The sequence below is a fragment of the Sceloporus occidentalis genome, unplaced genomic scaffold (assembly GCF_023333645.1).
Source record: "Sceloporus occidentalis isolate IW3139 unplaced genomic scaffold, rSceOcc1.0.p SCAF_1, whole genome shotgun sequence".
Lineage (NCBI taxonomy): Eukaryota > Metazoa > Chordata > Lepidosauria > Squamata > Phrynosomatidae > Sceloporus > Sceloporus occidentalis.
Genome location: NW_028316981.1, coordinates 189,265,113 through 189,288,178, shown reverse-complemented (window position 1 = coordinate 189,288,178; position 23,066 = coordinate 189,265,113). Strand labels below are relative to the sequence as shown.

The 23,066-nt window shown below is 43.9% G+C and overlaps 1 protein-coding gene across 1 annotated transcript in view; it reads right to left on the bottom strand.

Moving 5' to 3' along the window:
• Positions 1-22,843, bottom strand: part of LOC149323121 (ral guanine nucleotide dissociation stimulator-like 3) — a 35,726-nt gene extending 12,883 nt beyond the window's left edge. Inside the window, exons 1-12 of the mRNA XM_089487577.1 lie at positions 22,787-22,843; positions 15,595-15,699; positions 14,286-14,500; positions 8,557-8,774; positions 7,412-7,536; positions 5,903-6,118; positions 4,915-5,018; positions 3,406-3,490; positions 1,956-2,048; positions 1,011-1,088; positions 476-508; positions 169-290 (exon numbers count right to left, since the gene is read on the bottom strand). Coding sequence (XP_089343703.1) covers positions 169-290; positions 476-508; positions 1,011-1,088; positions 1,956-2,048; positions 3,406-3,490; positions 4,915-5,018; positions 5,903-6,118; positions 7,412-7,536; positions 8,557-8,774; positions 14,286-14,500; positions 15,595-15,699; positions 22,787-22,810 — 1,418 coding nt within the window. The 5' untranslated portion in view covers positions 22,811-22,843. The remainder of the gene's footprint in view (positions 1-168; positions 291-475; positions 509-1,010; positions 1,089-1,955; positions 2,049-3,405; positions 3,491-4,914; positions 5,019-5,902; positions 6,119-7,411; positions 7,537-8,556; positions 8,775-14,285; positions 14,501-15,594; positions 15,700-22,786) is intronic.
• Positions 22,844-23,066: the final 223 nt, after the last annotated feature.

The window sequence follows — 23,066 nt, the reverse complement described above, 5'->3', positions numbered from 1 at the left end:
GCATTTTACTTGCCTTAAGTGGCTTGTAGAATTCCAGCCATGGGAAATTGGAGGGAGTGCCAGAGAGGGTGAAAATGCCCCCTGGACACACTGGGACTCTCCATCCCTGACCTACAAGTTCCCGTTAATTATTTCTTTTACAGTAGAGAATCCTCTCCTTTTCCCTACCTCTGTTCCTCAGAAAGCTGTGGATGCTGCAGGAAGATTTTGCAGAAGGAGAGGTTTGGATGAAGGTTGTATCCTTGACATGACTCCTGTAGCTGACGGATCAAGAAGAGGATTGTTGCTTCCTGAGGAAGAAGACAAACCAGTGAGGTGGGTGGGCAGTGAAGTCTTCTTCTTATTTCTTCGGGGTTAGTCTTACCTCTATTGCTCACTTCCAGTCCCTACTGTTCCCAGCAGTTGACACAGAACTAAGAGATGCTGGGTTCCCACCAACTCCCACCAAGCATCAGCTTTTCTAGCTTAGCATTACCTTGCGTCTTTTCTCAAAGTTGATGAGGTTGCCCTGCAGAATTGGAGAAGAAAAATAACCAGAAGAGAATGTTAGTCATACACAGGAAACACAGATGTAGCTGCAGCTTTGTTTGAAAGGACTCACATGGCTACCAATATTTGAAAGACCAAAAGTGGAAGACCCAGGCTTCTCCCCGTGAGCAGAGTGAGCCACCTACACAAACCTCACACACCCCTTCAGAGGTGGCCCTGCCATAAAGGGGGTCTGGGTGCCAGAAGGGGAGACAGAATAATTAGAGGCTTCTTGGTAGATTCATACTTTGTAATTGAATGTTCCTGTCTACACCATTCACTGGGCACATTTTGAGTCTGATCTTCGTCACCTTGCGAGTTTAGAGTGGAATTCTGCTGCAGTAATTTGTCAAAGGGAGGATTCCATTTGGAGGACAGGTCACAGCTTAGAGACAGACCTCAGCAAGATAAGTTTTTGGAGTACAGTGGCCATCTTCCCCTCCCACTCCTCCTCCCACCCCCTCCAGAAAAAAGATGCTTACCTCCACGAAATCTGGAAGTGCCGTGTCCAGCATGATGAGATCAGTTAAAAAAGTGCCCAGATATGGGATGGTGGGAACCTTGAAGAAACCACAGGTGCGTTCACTCAACTCATCCCTTTTGTTGTTCTCAGTGAACCCCTCCCATTGCTATTCCAATCCCATTCTAAGAGATTAGATTTGTTTATTACCAAGATGTGACCATTAAATAAATAATGCCCAAGCCAGGGGAGAGAGATGCTGTGATTTGGACTCTTTGGTTATGGGGTTTCCTCTGCACTAGCCCTTTCACTGCAAGGGAATGGAAAAGAAGTGGATGTGTGCAGGCATAGGGGTGGGGAGAAAATGAACCTCCTCCCCCCCCCAAAAAAAAAAGAAAGAAAGAAAGAAAGAAAGAAAGAAAAGAAAATAATTATGTGGAAACTGGAAAATTATTTAGCAGATAAGGCGCATTATTGGTTTCAGTATAAACATCTAACATCTTGATAAGACAGAAAGAGAAGTGGTGGAGGGAAAAGGTTTCAAAACACTTGTCAAAATTACCACTATTAAAAATTAAAGGGAATAAGGGCAATGCCAACTCTTCCTTTGCAAAATACTAATTCCTGCTGAAACAGAGTGCAATGTATGGGCAGGAGCCATTATGAGGAGCAAACAATTTAAGCAAAAGGTGGCAAGTACTAAACAGAAATGCAGTTGAAACACAGCTGGAGTCCAGATACCGGAAGGCTGCAATCCTATACATGCATCTCTGAGGGTATATCTCATGAAAATAACTGGGGCTTAGTTTTTTGTGGGTTTTTCGGGCTATGTTCCATAAGAATTTCTTCCTGACGTTTCGCCAGCATTTATGGCTGGCATCTTCAGCCACCTTTTATGTAAATTTCTCCTTGGGTTCAAAGGACCGATCTGGATGGCTGCAACTAGGCAGAGAGAAAAGGTTCTTACCATTGGCCTGGCTGGAGGTCTCAGCTTCAGAGATGCCTGGGTAGGCACTTGAGGGCTGTTGCGTCCATCACACAAGCCTTGAGTCCCACCTTCCTATTGAAAAGAAACAGGCAGAGTGAAAAGGAAACTTCAGGTGACACCAGACATGCCTCAATCAAAATGTGTCAGTCCTCTTGGGCAGCCCCCTGACATTGGAAACAGCCACAATTTAGGCAGAATTTCAGCAAATGCAAAGGAATTTCAGCAAATCCCCCTCAGTCCTGCAACACTGCGATGGGAGTTGCTGCATCCCAAAACAGATGTGATCCACACTACAAGGAGAAAGGTCCTGCACTGGGAACTTTATCGCCTGCTTCTTGGGCCAATGGGTTTTGATTGGCACACTGTCTCAGCAGCCTCTCCGCAGCGTTCCCAAGAAACCAGTAGGAAGAAATCTTTAGACTGGGGCCTCCACATCTGACAGGGAGTACTTCAATGGCATTTCTGTGGGGAGTGCAGGAGATGCCAAGAAGACCAGGATTTGGGCTTCTGTCAGGATTGTTCTGTCATTGTGGTCTAGGTAAAAAACTGACTAGTTTGTTGTTGTATGCCTTCAAGTCATTTTCTAAGACAAATCTATATTTTGTCATTTTCTAACGCTAGCCTGTCAAAATGAACCGGGATGTACATAAAGCTCACTGGCTGAAAGTTGTCTGCCTCAACACAGTATATACAGACTTTAAACCACTTTAATAGCATCTTCCTTGCTGCTCTCCAAATTTGGTTCAGGGATTTTGATTTTCTTGGCAAGATTTGGTCAAAGGAAGTTTGCTTTTGCTTTCCTCTAAGGCAGAGAGACTGCCACTTGAGGTCACTCTATGGGTTTCCACAGCTGAGGGGATTCAAATCCTGGCCTCCAGAATCTTTGTCCAGTGCTCAAACCACTACACCACACTGGCTCTCAAAATTTACTAGCACTGTATAATCATACCAAGAGTTGCAAAAGAAATTATGGAGCTCCCTCTTGTGGGAGGATATGGCTCCAAGCTAAATCTTGCTTGATAGCTAGCCACTGTCTTGGGAACTGAAAACCAGATCCTGTTGTTTTTTTCTAGAGCAACCCAGTATGGGAAGTACTATGATCAATCACAACTGGAGCAGGACTTTGTAGGGCCATACTGGGAAAGAGCGAAGCAATGAGGTCCAATGGTGCTCAGCAGCACCTAACTACTGTTAACCACAAGACTTCCTAAGGCAATAGTGAGCAAAGTGTGACCCACGGGCTGCATGGAGTCCCTAGAGGTGTTTCTGTGGTCCTCAGGGCTCCCCAGGGGTAACACAGTCAACTTCCTCACTGACTGACCCAGCTGCTTGGCAACTCCATTGAATAAAATCCTTCCTGAAACACGCACACACACACACACACACACCACTCCTCTTTGTTTCATCTCAACAGACACAGTTCTGCTACCTGAATCAGGATTTCTCTGCAGTTCAAGTGATTGTTGTCTTCAGAAAAGATCTGCGAGAGCTTTCGGAAGGCACCGCGAGTGTCCCTGGTGGATAAGCAGGGTTTGAACAGTGGGATAACATGAACATTTGGGTTTGGGTGTTTTGTTTTGTTTGCACCCTGGACTTAATGGTTTTAGGCCCCTAGTCACTTCAGGCATCCACATGTATTATTTCGGTTAAGGATCATAGAATTGACATTTCTCTTCTGGTCCTGCCACTACCAGTTCATGATTTACAGCGGCTGATGGAAGCATGGAATGTTAGGTATGAAAGGTTTATCATGTTGAATGTTATAAATTGGAAATTAACAATGGAAATAGTTTAGTTGAGTTACTGTCAATCATAATTTAAAATTTAGCATTGGGTAAGACCAAGGAATTTACAGAGAATAGCTTGGACAGTGTGACCTTAGGAAAGCACATTTTGTTACTGGCTCCTTCAAAAGGGTTCTCTTTGTACTTTTAAAGTTGTCTTCCTCCAATCTAGAATGTCCCCACACAGACTACAAAGTGCATAATATAATTGTTACTTGGAAATGGTGGGAGTCCAACACATCTGGGAACTGTCAGGTTGGGAAAGGCTGTCTCAAAGCATGGGATCTCACTTTATATTCCAAGACACTCCCCGCTGCCCACTGCCTTCTTTAATTAGTGTTTATTCTGCTGCTCTCAGATGAATCTCAGAAAGTTCTAGCCTGTCTAACAACAGAGTTGTGTGATGCTGCATTCCCTCCATTCCTAATTCTTCTCCTAAGACATTAGGAGTTTCCGTTTTACTGAAATGGATAGAGGGAAAGGAATCCACTCTCACAAATTCTAAGGAATTCTTGTGACTTAAACCACTGAATCATATTTTTAACTTACTTTAACTTTAACTTAATCTGAAAATATATTGAGTTGGGGAAATTGCTAGAAAGGTTGTTGAATTAGTAACTTTAAAAGTTAATTAGTGAGTTAACCTTAAGCTCTGTTTCTGAAAACTATGTTTTTGTGTTACTTCAAGTAGCTTCTGTCTTATGGCAATCCTAAGGGTAACCTATCACAGGGGTTTCTTGGCATGATTTCTTTAAAGGAAGTTTGCATTGCCTTTCTCTGAGAGAATGTGACCTGCCCAACGTCATTCAGTAGGTTACCATAGTCAAATGGAGATTTGCAGCCAGAGTGCTGGTCTAACAACCACTAAGAGTCCTAGTCAAATTTCTACACCATACTGGCTCTCTGTATATATCCTAAAATATATAAGTAAGAGCAAAATGAAAGAAAAAACAACAACAAAGAATGCTGTGAGTATGAGCATGTGCAGTTACACAGTTTAAACTCATAGAAATGATAGCACAACTATGGCTTCAGAAATGGATTTTGGAATTTGAAATTCCAATTTTTTTTGAGTTTGCTATTGCTGCCCTGAAGCTAAACATTTTATTATTGTCCAACCCTTCCTCTCCATTCCCCCCCCCCCCCCAGCTCACCTGTTGACAGCAGCCCAGGTACGCTTCAGTCGGTAGATGGGGTTGGACTGCAGAGCAGAGAGGATTGCATGGAGTGAGGAGAAGTTCCGGAGGACCCGACATTTCTGGAGGATCAAGACAGCATTTTAGGTTTTGGGAGAGGGAACAATAAACATCATTTAGTAAGACAGGGTAGGATTCCCTGCAAAGTTTAAATGTCAAAATTTGAATATATTAAAGGTGCATCCATACTGTAGAAATAATGCAGTTTGATGCCACTTTAACTTACATGGTTCCATCCTAGAGAATCCTGGGATTTGTAGTTTTGTGAGGCACTGGCATCCTTTGCCAAACAAGGCTAAAGACCCTGTAAAATGACAAATCCCAGGATTCCATAGGATAGAGCTACAGCTCATTTTCCCTTCAATAAATCAGGAGTAAACAATTTCCTGAGAGGGGGCTATGTTGATCTAATCCAAACCTATTTGGGGCTATACTTTCCACACTTTTAGCTAATGGTCTCTGACTCTCATGAGGCAGACCATGAGGAAGCTGGTGGAGCTGGACAATGGAGTCCAGGATCCCAGCTATTCAGAAACATTAAGGACTACAAATTCCATCTGAGCTATGAGTAGGATTAGGAACATATTTGGTCTAGGGACAAAACTAGGGCTAGGTAGGGCTGGGCATCCACACGTACCTAACCCTACTCTTGCCACCCCCACACTATCATGGCACGCCCCTGTTTACATGGGGTGTGCCATGATGATGCATGGGCGTCAGAGCACCCAAATGGCGCTCCACAGAAGGGAGCTTCTTTTTAGGGAGCGGGTTGGTGCCGCAGTGTGTGGCTGCTGCGGCACCGACCAGGGTCAAAGACAGGCAGTTTTTAGTCGCCCATCTGTATAGCCCCAAAGTTACAGTTTCTGAACAATTAAAAACTTGGATGTTCCTTTGCCCCCGCCCAAGAGATCAGATCCCTACCCCTCTGCTGCTGCACCTGACCTACCTGAGCAATGTTGATCCATTTCTCTAGTAGTTGCACACGCTGTGGAATTCGCAGCGACAGGTCTCCAAGCACAGAAGCTGTGACACAACTGGTGACTGCATTGAACTGGGCCACAGTAGCACGGACGCTGGGAGCTATGTGCTGATTTTCCTTCTTGTCTCTCTGGGACCAGACACAACCCAGGCAGTGGAACAGCCTCACTGCCCTAAATAGGTTCTGGGAGAGGAGAGGAAGGGCCATCAAACTGTTTCCCAAATGGCACCACTGCAAAGATAGCACTCAAACCCAAAGCCCAAGGTCAGGTTTCTGTAAGACAGCACTCTACAATGGGGTAACTTCCCAACTGGCATGGCTTGGGATAATGGAGGCTGCAATCTGTCACATCTGGAGGGCACCAGGTACACTACTGTAAAGCTTAGGGTATGCTTAGATGGAGAAGAGAAAAGTGAGAGGTGATATGATAGCCATCTTTAAATACCTGAAGAGATCGCATGTAAAACATGGTGCAATTTGTTTCTACTGTTGCAAAGATTAGAACTTATGCCAACGGATTCAAATTCCAAGAAAAGAGATTCCACCTATATATTAGGAAGAACTTCATGGCAGTAAGACAGTGCGAAGTGTATGACAGTGAAATAGAGTGCCTTGGAGGGTAGTGGACTTTCCTTCCTTGGAGACTTTTAAATGGGGGTTAGATGGGCATCTTTCAAGAACGCTTTAGGGGCTGTGCCATGTTTGCATCATCATGGCAGAGGCCACCATTATGGCACCACTACTGTGTGCTAGGGCTTGGGAGCGTGTGGATATTCCGCACTTCCGAGCCCTAATTTTGGGCCTTAGTTGTATATTTCTGCTTGGCAGGGAATTATACTACATGGCTCTTGTGGTCCCTCCCAGCTCTACTATTCTATGACACAGTCTTCATTTTCTTTCACTAAAGAAAGGGCACACTTTTGGAGCAAGGCATGGAGGTCAAGCATCTATCACTTCATCAAAATCTATCACTTTCAGCTACTACTTTCAGCCACTACATTTTAGCTTCTAGATCTGGAAACAGAGCTCAGAGTTTTGAGGGCCAATCGACACACCCAAAACTAGCTTTATATGGGTTTCTTAATAAAACCTTTTATAGGCCTGGTACATACCTCTTTGAAGGTCTGGAGCGGTGGCAACCACCTTTTTTTCCTGCGGAGGGAAGCCGTAGCTATCAAACTGCGCAGCTTCCCTCCACAGGAAAAAGAACTGCCGCGCCAGTTACGTTTGAATGTGCCAATGGCACACTCGTGACGTAACTGGTGCGATGCGATGTGTGGATGCTATGCGTCTGTTACGTCATAATAATGGTGCCCATGTACATGGGGTGCTGCCATTATGCCACCGCCAGTACATGCTAGGATTAGGGACCATGCGGTTGCTGCGTGTTCCCGTAACCCTAGCACACCAGGAGCATGGAGCTTTTGCACCGTCTGTACTGCACCTCAATCTCTTGACCCTTGAGATCTTACTCACAGCATCCATCAGGGTTAACTGCTCAGCCACTTCATCCACAGAAAAGGACAGCAAGGTTGGTGTCTCCTCACATCCCCTTGGTGTTTCACCAGTCATCGGCACCAGTCCCATTTCTGGGGGGTTTCCTGAAGTGCAATAAGAAGAGTATGGGCAATAGGTGAGAAATGACACCTTAAGGGAAATACCTGCTTTTACAAGATTCTCCCTCCAGGCAGGCAGTTACTTCAGAGCACTTATCCCTCAGCAATTAGCCTTGCAAAAGAACCCTGTGCTTACCTCCCCAGGACCAGCCACAAATAAAAGCAAGCTAATTTACAACTTGTGGAGCCAGACAAACTCTTGCTAGGATCAAACAGATCCCCTTTACCTCTGAAGTCTTAGCTAAAATAGTCCCCAACCAGTGGCTGCTGCTCAATCTTTTCTGAAGGGGGCTCATCTGCTAATGATGTGCTAACTTGCATCATCTGGTTTAAAAATTAGATGAAAGCATTTAAGGGCCTTTTCACATTGCACAGTATGATTCCATTTTGTATCCTGTGCAGTCCTGAGATTTGTACTTTGATGAAGCACTAGAAGAGCTTTCTGGCTGAGAATTTTAAATGACCCTCCCTAAATTACAGATCCCAGGACTCCATAGGAAGAAACAACAGCAGTTAGAGTGGAATTATAGTGCTATAATTTTGTAGTGTGGAAGGGCCCTAAAAGAGTGTGTGAGCTTAATCTTTCGAAAGAAGTGGGTCCAAGCACTGAAGGAATGGAGTATATCATGATGTTTGCACTGGATCAAGATATTTTGTTGCTTTATCTAAAACAGGCTGGACAACTTTGGTAGTTCTAGGGGCTAATTTTGTCTCGGGCTTTTTAATATTTAACCACACAGCTGTGGAGTTAGAATTTGATCTGGAGTTGGACAGTAGAAAAATAAAAGAGTAAAAGGAGGCAAAGCTTTGGCATGCCAACTTCACGACTATGTTTAATGCTACATGTTTAATGCTTAATGTAGTGGTCTGAGGGGTGATCTTGGGCAAGTCACACACTGAGTTCCTACATGACAGGGGGTTGGCCCCTGTGGTCTATTACAACTAATTCTATGAGTCTATGATTCTATGAACCCAGTATAACCATTGTCCATGAGGAATTCCTACCATCAGGGCTCATTTTAGCTTCTGGTCTTCTTACATCTCCCTCCTCCCTTTCTTTCTGATGGGTTTGCAGCAGTTCCTCAGCAAGAGCACATGCTGGGGAGGCTGGAGCAGAGTGCTGCAGAAAATGGAAGGTTTTTTGCAGGCTGGAGTGCTCAGGGGGCTCCCAGAAATCCTCAGGGTGATCTTTTAGCCAGAGCTCCAACATCTGCAACACTGCCCTGTAGCCAAAAGAGAAATGCAATCAGCTCTGCTTCCTCCCAATATCTTTCCAGTCCCATCTTTGTGCCTCCAACTTCTGGGGTCTTGTTCATTCTGAATAAGCCACTTCCTGGCCTTCATCTATACCTAATATACTCACCTCCTTAAATATTTTGCCAGACTGTGCTGTTTTCCCCAGAATTTAGAAATGCTGCTATTCTTTTGGACCACAACTTCCAGAATCCCCAGTCCACATGGCCACACTAGTTTTCTTGCATGAAACTTCACCACTACCCATCTGGAACCTGATCTGATCAGGTGGGTTACACCAAAGCAAAAAAATGGTAGATGCCAAAGAGAGGCGATTGAGTGGCTGGGAAATGTAAATTTTAAAATGTGCATGATTGTGCCTAGCTCTGTTTGCGTGCTGTTTGCTTTCAAGTCATTTCCAACTTATGGCAACCCTAAGGCAAACCTATAATGAGACAAGATTTGTTCAGAGGAGGTTTGTCATTGTGTTTTCCTCTGAGGCTGAGAGTGTGTGACTTGCCTAAGGTCACTCAGTGGGTTTCATGTTGAAGCAGGAGTTGAACTTTGGTCTCCACAGTTGTAGCCCAACACTCAAACCACTACGCCACACTGGCTCTCACACCTGGATCTACACCAGTGATCCCCAAATTCTGATCCTCCAGATGTTTTGGACTTCAGCTCCCAGAATTCCTGACTGTTGGCCAAGCTGGCTGGGACTTCTGGGAACTGACATCCAAAACAACTGGAGGACCAAAGTTTGGGAACCACTGGTCTACACTATCAATTTAAGCTGGTTTGGACAACCATTCATCCTTGCTCTAGAAGGCCGGGGGAACTCCAGCTCGGTGAGGTGGAACTAGAAGAAATTTATAGCACCTCAACAACTTCAAGCAGGGCTTGGACTACTTTTAGGCAGCTGCCTCAAGCACCAGAGTTTGATTATTGTAAGAGGGCAGCGAGATGTTAGCTGCTTCATGCATTAACATGATTTTCAGTGCAAGAGATGGTGAAAGGTGTTTGAGGATTTTCTGCTTCAGAAGGTGCCAAAATGTCATGTCTGGCCTTGGGCACTGTGGACCCTAATGTGGGCAAGTGTGTGGATGCCTTTTCCTGCTCCATCTCAAGCAGCCAAATGCTTTGAGTTGGACTGGCCCTGACTGTCTCCAAGAGAGGGAAATTAATCAGCTACATCAGTTAAACCTTTACAAATGTTGTTATTTTTGTGTGTCTACAAGTCATTTGCAACTTATGGCTACTCTAAGGCAGCCTTGTCATAGGTTTATCTTGGCAAGGTTTCTTTAGAGGTAGTTTTTCATTGCCACCTTCTGAGGCTGAGTGTGATTTTCCCATTGGACTTCCATGGCTACATGGAGACTTGAAACCTGGTCTCCTAGGGTGTATCTATGCTGTAGAAATAATGCAGTTTGAAACCACCAAGAGCCTTATTGAATTACAAAGGCCCTATTCACACTAGCATTTTTGCAGCGAGGAGATCCGAGTGGAATTGATGTTGCGATTCTGAATCTAAATTCACACTATATTTACCCTGATCGAATCTCTCTGGCACAATTTAACCCTGTTGACATTCAGACTGACTGAAGCACCGATTCAAAATGGATCCTCCATATCAATCGCATTCTATCATTTTCAGTTTTATTATTATTATTTTTGTTCTATCAATCAAATGATGTGCCCCTACGTCACACCACTTCTGTTGTCATAGGACTTTATCACACAGGGAAAATTGGTGGTTTAAAGAGTCATTATCCCAGGAAAATGAGTGAGCAATTATCCCGGGAATAAAGAGGGAGCAATGCCCCCCTCTTCCTTCTTGGCTTCCCAACTTGGGCTCGAGTACAGCCCAGGCTGCTGAGGGGAAAAAGAGGGAGCAATTTTTTCAAGCCAGTGTGGTGCAGTAGTTTGAATGCTGGACTGGGACTCTGGAGACTAGTGTTTGAATCCCAGATCAACCATATAAACCTAGTGGGTGACTGTGGGTTAGTCACACTCTCTCAGCCTCAGAAGATGGCCATGGCAAACCCCCTCTGAAGAAACATGACTAGAAAACTCTGTAATAGGTTATCATTAGGGTTGTCCTAAGTTGGAAACAACTTGAAGGTACACAACAAGAAATGACAACAATCTCTTCCTCTCTCCTTTTCCTTTCCCAAATGCCAGTTCTCCCTCTCTCTTTTTCCATGGTGCAGTTTTCCTTTGCAAAAGTAAGCACAAGTCTTCCCTCCTCCTCTTCTTCTTCCCTGCCAAAAGGAAGGAAAGAAAGATGGAAAAATGGACTAGCTGCCAAAAAGGAGAAAAACTACAAAATGTAGGACATGGCAAAGGCAAACCCCCTCAGAGCATCTCTTGCCAAGAAACCCTGGGATAGATTAGTCTTGGGGGGTCACACTCTCTCAGCTTTTGGTGGATGGCAATGGCAAGCCTGTCAGAGGATACCTTGCCAAGAAACCATGGAATAAGTTAGCCTTGGGGTGATTCCCCTTGCCAGCCCCAGAGGATGGTGATGGCAAGCCGCTCTGGAGAACCCTTGGTTCTTCAGACCCCTAACCCCCACTGATAGAAGTGTCCCCCCCTCCCCTGCACCTTTGTCGTGCCAGCAAAGCCAGTATTTAAAGGTACTGTCTACTGTAGCCATGCAATAACACAGATGTGCATAATCTGTCATTTTTTTTCTTTAAAAAAAACACCGTCTAATAGGATGTTCTGAGAAACCCCTTCATGGCTATAGCATTGGCTGGCAATAACAATAGCAAGTACATTTCTATACCGCTTATCAGTGCACTTAAGCACTTCCTAAGCGGTTTACAAAGTGTAAGCTAATTGCCCCCAACAATCTGGGTACCCATTTTAGCGACCTCAGAAGGATGCAAGCCTGAGTCGAGCCTGAGCCCTTTTGCTGGTATTGAAGTCGCAACCTTATGGTTTGTGAATGAGTGGCTATAGTACAGGCATTTAACCACTGTGCCACCAGGATTGACGAAAAGAGCAAAGGAGTGGGCATGCTCTGCCCCCTGCACATTAAACCCTACCCCCTCTTCTGGAAGCCCTGAATGTGATTGGGAGCAAGTTCCCATTGGCTGCTCCCTTAGAAAATCTGGCGCTTTTGAAAAGGCACAGAGAAAATATAATTTCTTGAAAAACCAGGTTAAGGGGGATTTGTCCCCAGCCCCCTTTAAATTCGGGTCAGGAAAAAACAGTCCAAGTGTGAATGATCCACTTTTAAACTGGCTTGCAAACCAGTTTATAATGTACCGTGAACAACCCCAAACAAACCTGGCAGGCAGTGAGACAGAAGCATGTTTCTGTCTTCGCTCGAGCACTTCTCTTCTGGTTGTAAAAGCATGGGAGGGGATCATAAAAGTATCCTTTCTGCAAAGCTGTAAAAAGATATTTGGCAAAAAGGACACTTTTATGATCCTCTCCCACTTTTAAGACCAGAAGGGAATGAAAGTGCTTTGACACTGTGTGGAGACAAACCTGGCAGAAATACACTTCTCTCATGTTGCCTGACAGGTTTGTTTGTAATGGATTAAGGCTCTAAGTGCTGTAGGTACATCCTATGGAATCCTGGGATTTTTTCTTTTACATACCATTTTTATTGATTTATAACACACATTGAAAATATTACAAGTATAAACAACATACTACACTAATACCAATACATACATCCCCCGACCATCCCAAACCAATCTACCCACAAAAGAACCATACCGTATTTTCCGGTGTACAAGATGACTTTTTAACCCATGAAAATGTTCTTAAAATTTGGGGGTTGTCTTGTACACTGGGTTAAGGCCCGGCCTGCTCCCACCTTCCCAGGCCCAGGCCTCCGCAGAGGCCTGGAAGGAGTGCGTGGCCGCCGCCATCACAGCCGGGCTGCTCCCTCCTTCCTGGCCTCTGAGGAGGCTGAGGCCTCCTCAGGCACCTGGAAGGAGTGCGTGGCCGCCACGATCACCATGATCGCAGCCGGGCTGCTCCCTTCTTCCTGGCCTCTGAGGAGGCCAAGGCCTCCGCAGAGGTCGCGAGGGAGCCCAGCCAGCGTGAGCACCACTGGCCTGCTCCCTCCTTGGATTTGGGTGAGGGGTAGTCTTATACAGCAAGTATATCCGAAACTCTATATTTTAACAAGAAAAGTTGGGGGTTGTCTTATACACCCAGTCGTCTTATACGCTGGAAAATACGGTAATACAAAACAAGAAAAGAAAAAGAGACACACAATTGACTTCCCACCTTCTAAATCCGGGGATACAAAACAAATAACACTTACAGCGAACTTTTCTATATTCCTAACACCATTCATTACTACTTCTGACCATAATTATAATGCATAACAATAAAGATCAGATCCTACAAACGTAATCTTCCTGTTTTTCTTAAAGACAAAAGTAGTTCCCAATCTTTTAACAAATTATCCAAATATTTCTCTTCAACCAATGTTGCAAGCTTGTCCATCTCAGTTGTACAGCAGGACTGTTATATGCCCAGAAATCAAAAGGTGCTTATTTGTAGTTTTACAAGGTCTTTAGCCTTCTCTGCCAAAGAGTGCTAGTGCCTCACAAAACTACAAATTCTAGGATTCTGTAAGATGGAGCCATGGTGTCAAACTGCATTATTTCTACAGTGAGGATGAAACCCTAGAGTCCTCCTCCAACCCTCAACCTACTAAATCACGTTGACTGAGCCTATTGTGTGGATGTGAAAGGCAGCCTTGTGTGCTCTATGGCAGCCTAGCAGGATTGATCTATCCTGGGCTGGATTTCCAGATTGAAAACCAGAACGAGCTCTCGTACTTTTAATGGTTGTGTAGAAGAGGGAATTTCAGCAGGTATGGCTTGTTACACACTTGTGTGATAAGCAACAGCTGCTGAAATTCCCTCTGCCACTCAACCATTAAAGAGACAGGCGCTCTCCCCAGTTTCCATTCTGGCAATCCTAGTCCTACCTTCAGCACTATCTTTTGCTAGCTGCAGTTTCCCAGTCATCTTTCCTATTCACATATAATTACCAAGTGATTAGATACAGTGACACATAGAATGTCACCTCAAAAGGATAGACCTGCGTTCTCCTTCCACAGGGCTACCTTCACTGTCCTCTCCTATGCTGCATCCACACTGCAGAATTAATCCAGGTTGACACCACTTTAACTTTACCATGGCTCAATGCTATGGAATTATAAGATTTATAGTTTGTTGTGGTACAAGAGCTCTCTGACAGGGATGGCTAAACCTCTCACAAAACTCCAAATCCCATAGCACTGGGCCATGTCAGTTAAAGTGGTGTCAAACTGGATTCTTTCTGCAGTGCGGATGCAGCCCTAGAGGCTTCAGAAGCAAAACACTTTCTATAAATCACCTGTTCTTACTTTGTTATGATGCCAACTCCTCCTCTAAGAATAAAAGTGCTCAACCTTGGTAGCCCAATCCACGGCATTCCAGTGCATCCTATATCCCACCCAGCCTCCCCTCCCCAGTTGTTCTCCTCACTTCTCTGGTCCCAAGGGCAATAGCAGCTCCAGCACTTGGGCAGGGGTGGCAAAAGCTTGGTAGGTGGCCAGGAAGTCAGGTATACAGTCACAGTCACCCTCCACATTGCCAGATGCCAGCCATTTCACCAGCCTGGGGAGTGTGGCAGCTCTCAACACACGTCTTTTGCAGGTGCGGTACTGTACAAAAGGACACTCCGGGGGGCTGTGGTCATCCTGTGGGGAAAGGGAACAGCACAGTGAAATGGGGGGTGATGGCATGAGGGAAGGAGATATTCCAATGTAAGTAAGGTACCTATGCTTAAACTCTGCAGAGGTGCAACCTCCCATCATGTGAGGGAGATTCCTGCAAGATATTTAAAAATCTAATTTTTGATATATTCTTTGATTGGAAAAAATATACAGTGGACCCTTGTTATACGCTGGGGTTTAGTTCCAAGATCCCCCGTGTATAACAAAATCTGTGTATGCTCAAGTCCCATTAAATATAATGACATAGCAAAATGGTGTCCCTAATGAAAAATGGAACATCAAGGTAAATTTATACTTTTTTGGAACATTTTCAAACCGTGTATGCTTGAATCCGTGTATAAAAAATCCGTGTATAAGAAGGGCCGACTGTATATCTAATTTTCAGGGCATCACGTCTACCCTTGACATTCAAAGGAGGCTCTCATCCATTTGTGGAAACCTGCAGCCCTCTGGACATTCAAAGATATAGCCGTGTTAGTCTGTTGAATCAGTATGTAGAGAGATCTTGTAGCACCTTTGAGACTAACTGAAAAAAAGAAGTTGGCAGCATGAGCTTTCGTAGACTTACGTCTACTGCCTCAGATGCAACATTCCCCTGGATGTTGTTAAACTTTGGTTCTCATAGTCCCTGACCAATAACTATGTTGGTTGAGACATGTGGGAAATGGAATCCAACAAGATCTGGAGGGTGTTATATGCTCCTCAGATAATCATTTATACCTTCTTTTTGAAACAAAGGCCTCTCATTTCCCAGATCTTGAGATCAGTAAACTTGTAGAGGGCAAGGATGGAAGAGATCTCCTGATCATGCCTAAACATGATTCAAAGAAAAGCTTTACTCCTGCCATCCCTCTGCTACTTAATTCCAGAGCTTAGGAAAAGTTACATTTTGGCTACAACTCCCAAAATAACCTACCTGGTTGAATTCTAGAAACAGTAGTCCCCCCCCCCCCAATCCGCCCAAAGAGCAACATTTTGCAAATTCCAGCCAGTTATAATCCAATATGGTATTGGAGGAAGGACCCACTATTTGTGCCCTGGAGGAAGATGGCACATACCAGGTGACAGGATCTCTTGGCCAGAGGCTCGGCTCTCACTCGCTGAAGGATGATGCTGTATATAGCCCCGTCTTCCACCTCTTCACCCCACTGCTGGAGCGGCGTCTGGGAAGAGTCAGAGAAATGAGGAGAGCTAAGAGATATGGGCTTGTAGCTTGCTAGGAAGAGATAAACATCTTCAAGGTGGTACCTAAATCAGTTGAGCTGGAAGCACTCCCTGAAAATCCAAGATCATGTTGTAATGTATTGTATTGTATTGTATTGTCCCAATAGTGTCATTTTACTATTATTTTTTAGCTACGTTGGGCATCTAGTATGAAAAGGAAGGATTTATTCAGAGACATAGCTCTGTTAGCCTGGAATATCAGTATGCAAAGGTATCTTGCATACTAACTGGGTATACTAACCCCTTTGAGACAAACTGGGTGAAAGAAGTTGTAGCATGAGCTTTTATAGACTAGGTCTACTTCCTCAGATGCATGAGGAAGTAAACCAAGTCTACGAAAGCTGATGATACAACAGTTAGTCTCAAAGGTGTTACAAGGTCTCTTTGCATTCATCTTTTACGTTAAATGCCTGCTTTGAAATAAAATATGTTCAAGCAAAGTTCAGTGGTCCCACTCCCTAGTAAATGTGTTTAGGACTATATCCTTACTCCTTCCCATCTACTAAAATATATAAGTCAGGAGTGAGCAGAAGATACACCAGAACCTACTGGTTGATCTTGGGAAACTTAGTATCAGGGTTTCTGCAGTGGGATGTCTGAGAGTATCTGACTTTTAATACTGTACTTATTAGTCAAGTAAAACTGAAGGTGATGGAGCCGTCTGTTATGTTTGCCTTTCTGCTAATGGCTTCTTTCTCAGCTCTAGTGTTCTTCATCAGTAAAACAGGAGTACTCACTTACTGTTTTTGGCCAAGTTCTTATGAAGCACTGCTGACCATTTTTAAATCATTATATTAGCATCCTGAATATCAGCTAATTCCCCTGTATATTTATAGGTATCTTATAGATCACTGACTTTACTCCCATGTCATCATTTTGTACCTGGCTCTGGTCCGCTAAACTCGGTATATTAACAAAAGCAGATGTCACTTACTTGAAGTTGCACATCTCTGCTCAAACCATTCTGATTTTTTTTTAAAAAAAAATCATATAATATGAAAAGTATTACAAATACAAACTGGGGCGGGGGGAGATAAGAGGGAGAGCAAGTTTGAGATAGGAGAATTCTTAAGCTTCAATTCCATTCTTTTAAAAAAAAACAAACAGAGAAAATACAAGCCAAAACTTTTCCAGTGTATTGAACTCAGTGAATGGACATCATGCTGGGAAACTGACCTGAATGGACAAGGCTGGCTTCCCCCTCTCCCTGGACTAGCTTCTGAACTTAAAAAACAACAAAGCCATGAACAACTTGGGAACAGGATGTTTGAAGGATACTTTCTCACTTATGAACCTGTCCAGAAGGTGAACCTCAGTGGAGGGGCACAAAACAGGGATTTCTCTGTAATAACACTCCAGCTGTGGAAAACACCTCCTAAGGGAAGTCAGACTGGCTCCATATCTCTTAAGCATCTAGCAGGCAACCAAGGGCAAGAGTCACACTACACAGTTATAGCACTATGATTCCATTGTAGCTGCAACAGTAACATCCTTTAGGCTTGGTGTCATCCAGTGCAGTAACTCATGGTGTCACACTTCCCCATTGTAATGCTTTTTTGCACTCATGTTACTCGTAAATCGTAATTCCCATATGCTATATCTCTGAATGTAATACTAATACTTGTGACATAAACAACTAGAAAAATGAAAATTATACTGTCAAATTACAATATCATACACACAACCTAAATGTATTTACATGTATATAGTGACAATTTGGTTCAAATGTGATGTTTTTAAAAGAATTTAATTTTTTTTAAAAAAATCGAATTTCATATTTTAATTTTACAAAATGCTGGGGCCACTCCTTTCTCTTCCCACTGAGCTTCACTCCACTTCCACCATCACTTAAAGCATTTTAAAGGGAAGCAGATGAATGCCACAGCCCGTTTCTGCCAAAAGATGGGTGTTTGAGGAGCAGTGGTGTCACACACACCCTTAGGGTGTCACCTGGTACGGTGTGCACCCCCCTAGTGATGCCACTGCTCTATGGCATACCTTCCAGAGTGCAAAATTAGTTTGCACTCAATTAATTCAGCAGCAAGGAGAGTAAGGAAGAGGGTATAGCTTTGCCTTTCTCACTAGGCTCAGGCAAAAGCAAACTGATGCGGCATCTACTTTGTTTTGTGTGTCTTTCCTCATGGATAACTTTTGCCATCTTGACTACACAAGGGACGTTGTAAAAGCAGCTGAAAATGTAGGATGTCGGAGTATCCCTGAAAAATCACGACAGCTGGAGCATACAAGTTATGAGGGCTATCATGTTGTTTCACTGCACTTCAGATTTTGCCACTGTAGCACTTATGAAGCATTTCCTCCCACTGCAATCAGAAGAAATCTTCACCTACTTAAATTTCACAGGTTATGCTATGTTTAGAGGCCCAGAAGAAAGGAGGCAAGCTTTGTCTTGTTACTAATGTTGCCAATACATAGCACAGCTGCTTGGTTTGTGGTGAAGAAGCACCTCACCGATGAATGCTTTCTTGTTGTTGGTGTGGGCCTCCAAGTCATTTTTGACTTATGGCCACCCTAAGGCGAACCTATCATAAGAATTTAGCACACTGGGGCTAATTTTGGCATTAAAGAGAATTTAAAGCACATTTAAAGCATCCCGCAAATAAAGCAAAAATGTAAGTAATTGCACTAATGATTATCACACACAAATGCACAAATACAGTGATATTGGAAATGCATTGTCACTGACATCCCAAAAGTAAAAAGATGTGCATGAATGCTTATTTGTGACCACTTTAATGGTGGGTTTTGTGCGACATCATGTGAAATTGTTTTACATAATTACGCGATTTTTCCGGGAGATTCACGGGATAAACTGCCCATCTCCTTCATGCTGTAAATTCCAGAGGGTTTTCTTAGCAAGATTTGTTCAGAAGAAGTTTGTCATTGCCATCCTCTGAGGCTGGGAGAGTGTGACTTGCCCAAGGTCACTTGAGCAGGGACTCGAACCCTGATCCCCAGAGTTGTAGTCCAATGCTCAGACCACTACGCTGGCTCTCCCTTCTTCCCTTGGAATAAAATGGGGACACTGATGTGGAATCAAATGTGGATTGCCCGTCCCGCAACCAAGATAAATCTCTTTCCACTTCAGTGGGGCCTAGGGGCCCAGAGAAAGGTGGGAACTACTATCAAATGAGCCCCGGAGACAAGATTTCTGCACATTTGGTCTCCTTGCCCCTATCCACTCATTCCTATGACCTTCCTTGACATTTCGTATGGTGCAGAGTGGCCCAACCGGTTTGACAAGAGGTGGAAATGTAACACCACCACCATCACTACCATCACCATCCACATGCTGCCTGCCCTGTGCCAGGCAAAGCCAGCCCCTAACTCTCCGCCAGCTGTCATTAGGCAGGGTGTGTGTGTACATATCAAAACAACCATGGCGCAATAGCTTTAGAAATGTATCTTTCCTCATCTATGTTTTCCTAAATACTGTGGCTCTGTATTAGTTGCAAACATGCTCCCACATTGTCATCCTTGTAAAAAATACCTTAAAATCAGTGATTGTTCCACATTTGAATTTTTGGTGCACAAGACAGAGGGGCTGCAAAGGAGCTTTAGCTATTTTCATTTCAGCTGTAGTATTAAAATTGGGGAAGGACATTCATGTTATGCAATTTGTGTTATAAGTTTTTTTTAAAAAAATTCTTACACACTGCATTGTGTCCTTTCTCTAAGTACATCATTGTCTGATTCCTGTATAAAACCTAGAGGAATGACATGTTGCATTAGGATGGGATGGAGAGAAATTTACCACTAGTCTTTTGAGACCTGAAAGTTTCTAAGGAAAATGCATTTCAGAGTATTTTACTGTTGAAATTGTGCTGTTTTCAAAATGTATTTAAATATTTTAAATGGTATGTTTTATGCTTTTTAGAGTAGAGTTATAGGGCCTAAATGCATTAAAGGCAAGACCCCATCAGATCTTAGAAGCTAAGCAAGGTCAGCCCTAGCTAGTATTTGGATGGAAGACCACCAATGAATACCAGGTGCTGTAGGGTACATTTCAGAGGAAGGAACTGGTATGAGTATTCCTTGCCTTTGAAAACCCTATGAAATTCAGCCATAAGTCGACAGGTGACCTGAAGGCACATAAATGCACAATAGCTTAATTCCATTTTAATTTTGCTTTTGGAGGGAGGTATGTTCCAACTATATTGCACCTGTTTTAATTTGTATTCCATCTTGACTCTTGGGCTGCCTCTACACTGCAAAATTAGTGCACTTTGACACCGCTTTAACTGCCATGGCTCAATGCTGTGGAATTTTGCGAGCTGTAGTTTTGTGAAATATTTTGCCTTCTCTCTCTCAGAGAGCTCTGGCGCCACAACAAACTATAAATTTCAAGATTCCATAGGATGGAGCCATGGCAGTTAAAGTGGTGTCAAACTGCAATAATTCTGCAATGTGGCAGCAGCCTTAGCTTTGGTGGGAGAGGAGGAAGAATAAGAAATAGTAGCAGCACAAATCCAAAAAGGACCCTCAAGTTTAGGTCACTTGGACATTCCCCACACCTACGTTTTACCCTGAATAGTTAAAAATAAAAATGCAAAAATGCAAAAGCATCACGCTGCTTCTTCTGGCACTATCCATCTCTTTTGGTCGGCTTGGACACTGAAGGATGACTTTATATCCAGGATTGAGTGCCAGCCTGGTGTAGGGGTTTGAGAACTGGACTATGATCCTAGAGACCCAGGTTTGAACCCCTGGTCAGCCATGGAACCCAATGGATGATCTTCATAGAATACTAGAGTTGGAAGAGACTCCAAAGGCTATCCAATCCAACTCCCTTCTGCCATGCAGGAAGACACAATCAAAGCACCCCGACAGATAGCCATCCAACCTCTGTTTAAAGAAGGAGACTCCACTTTGGACAAGTCACACTCTTTCCACCTCAGAGAAAAGCAAGGGCAACCCTCCCTTTGAACAAACCTTGCCAAGAAAACCCCATGGTAGTGTTGCCCTAAGTCGGAAGCAACCCGACAGCACACAACAACAGCAGACACTCTTTTAGCAAGGTTCAATCCAGCTTTCCCTTGTCAGCCTCTGGATGGACAGGGTAACCAGGCATCCTCCCTTTCCAAGACATGTCCTCCATTTCAACTTTCCATCCAGGAGGAATTTCAAAATGTCCTCACTTTGGGGCAGGGCTAAGAAGCAGGTATTTGTATTTTGTAGGAGTGTTTTTTGCTTTAACTTTGTAAAGTCCTACATTTTGCAGCCTTTGTCCTCCTTTGTGGTTAGGAGAATGTCTTGTCACCTTGTGCCAACTTACAGGCATTTATGCAAATTTAGAAATATGTCCAGGATGAGCAGAGGTCCTCCTATCCCAGGACATGTCATCCATTTCAACCTTCTGTCCAGGAGGAATCCCAAAAACGTCCTCCCTTTTGAGCAGGACTAAGAAGCATGAATTTATATTTAGATGCGTGTTTATAACTTTTATTTTGTCATGCCTTCCATGTTTCTTTTTTCTTTTAGCTGGCTCACATTTTATTTATATTTATTCATTTTCTGCACACGGATACACATGTTACTTCATTTATTATAATTGATTGTTTGTACAGTGCTGTGTAAACTGTGCTTTATAAATAAATCTTAATAATAATAAATAATAATGTATACATACATATATATGCATATATGTATATATATATACATATACTATGTTTGTATGTGTGTGTGTGTATATATATATATACACACACACACACACAAATATACATATATATCTATCTATACACAGACAGACAGACAGACAGAGACACAGAGAGAACTGAAGTTCTGTTTGTTAGCAGTTAATAAATATAGATCTAGATCTTTATATATATTAGATGCCATAAAACTTTTCAGAATTTTGTCTGCAACAAACCTTTTGGGGAAAACAGAAAAATGTAACATGTGAGACTTCAGCATCTGTTGGAATCTGCTTCTTAGCCCTGCCAGATGTCCTCCTCACTGCTATGGAGGACAAGACATTGAAAAATATAAGCCTTTCCAGAAAAAAGGAGGACATTCCCCAATAAAAGCTTGAAACACTGGTAGAAATAGAAATTCACTTCATACAAGGGGACCGCCTAACTGTAAAGGACCACCAAATGGAGGACCTTCAAGAAAAATGGAGGAGAAATAATAATAATAATAATAATAATAATAATTAGCCCACCTCTCCCTGTGAATCGAGGTGGGTTACAATAAAAGATAATAAATACACAATACATTAATATTATTAATATTAATTCACTTCATAGAGGGTGTCCAGAGGCCCTCCTGACCACCAAGGAGGGCAGGCCACTGCAAAATGGAGGACATTCCCAATTCAAAGCTCCTAGAAATAGAAATGCCCTTCATACCAAGTGACCAGAGGTCCTCCTAGCCACCAAGGAGGACCAGGTGCCACCAAATGGAGGACATTCCAGAAACAAAATGGAGGACACCCCCCCCATAAAAGCTCAAAACACTCCCTAGAAATAGAAATGCTCTCTTCATAGTGGGTGACCAGAGGTCCTCCTGACCATTAAGGAGGACAAGGCGTTGCAAAAGGGAGGGCATCCCCCAAATAAAAGCTCCTAGAAATAGAAATGCCTTTCATAGAGGGTGACCTGGCACCACCACCAAATGGAGGGCATTCCAGGAAAAATGAAGGACATCCCCACATGAAACCTACAAGCAGGTAGGTAAAACAAAAATCACGCTTCTGAGCCCTGCTCCAGATAGAGGACCTGTTGGAACTCCTCCTGGGCAGAAGGTTGCAATGGAGGACAGGTCCTGGAAAAGGAGGACGCCTGGTCACCCTGCCTGTGGGGCCCAGCCTTGCAACAGGCATCCGGTGCATTTGGCTTGCCCCGTTGAGGTGCTCTTGTCTGGTGGGCTTTGGTGATGCTGTCCTCCAGGAGGGCCAACCTGGAGAGCCAGGCATTGGGCAGGTGAGGCTCTGGGAGGGCTGCAGGGGAGCTGCCCCCCTTAGATCTCCAGATCCACCCCCAGAACCCAAGATCTGAGCCCTACCATCGCAAGTTCTGCTTTGCCCATCCTCGATCCGGCTCAGTCCCTCCCTGGCAGGGCTCCTGGCTTCAGAGTGACCTCTGGTTGGGCTGGTCCTGGTGGAAGAGAGGGAGGGAAAGAGGGAGGACCCAGTCTACCTCCTCCTCTTCCTTCTCCTCCTCCTCCTCCTCCTCCTCCTGGGGAAGGTCCCCAGCCAGCCCCCGCCCAATTCCTCAGGGGCCAAGGACAGCAGGAGAAGGAGCACAGATGGACCAAGGAGGACCAGGCACCACCAAATGGAGGA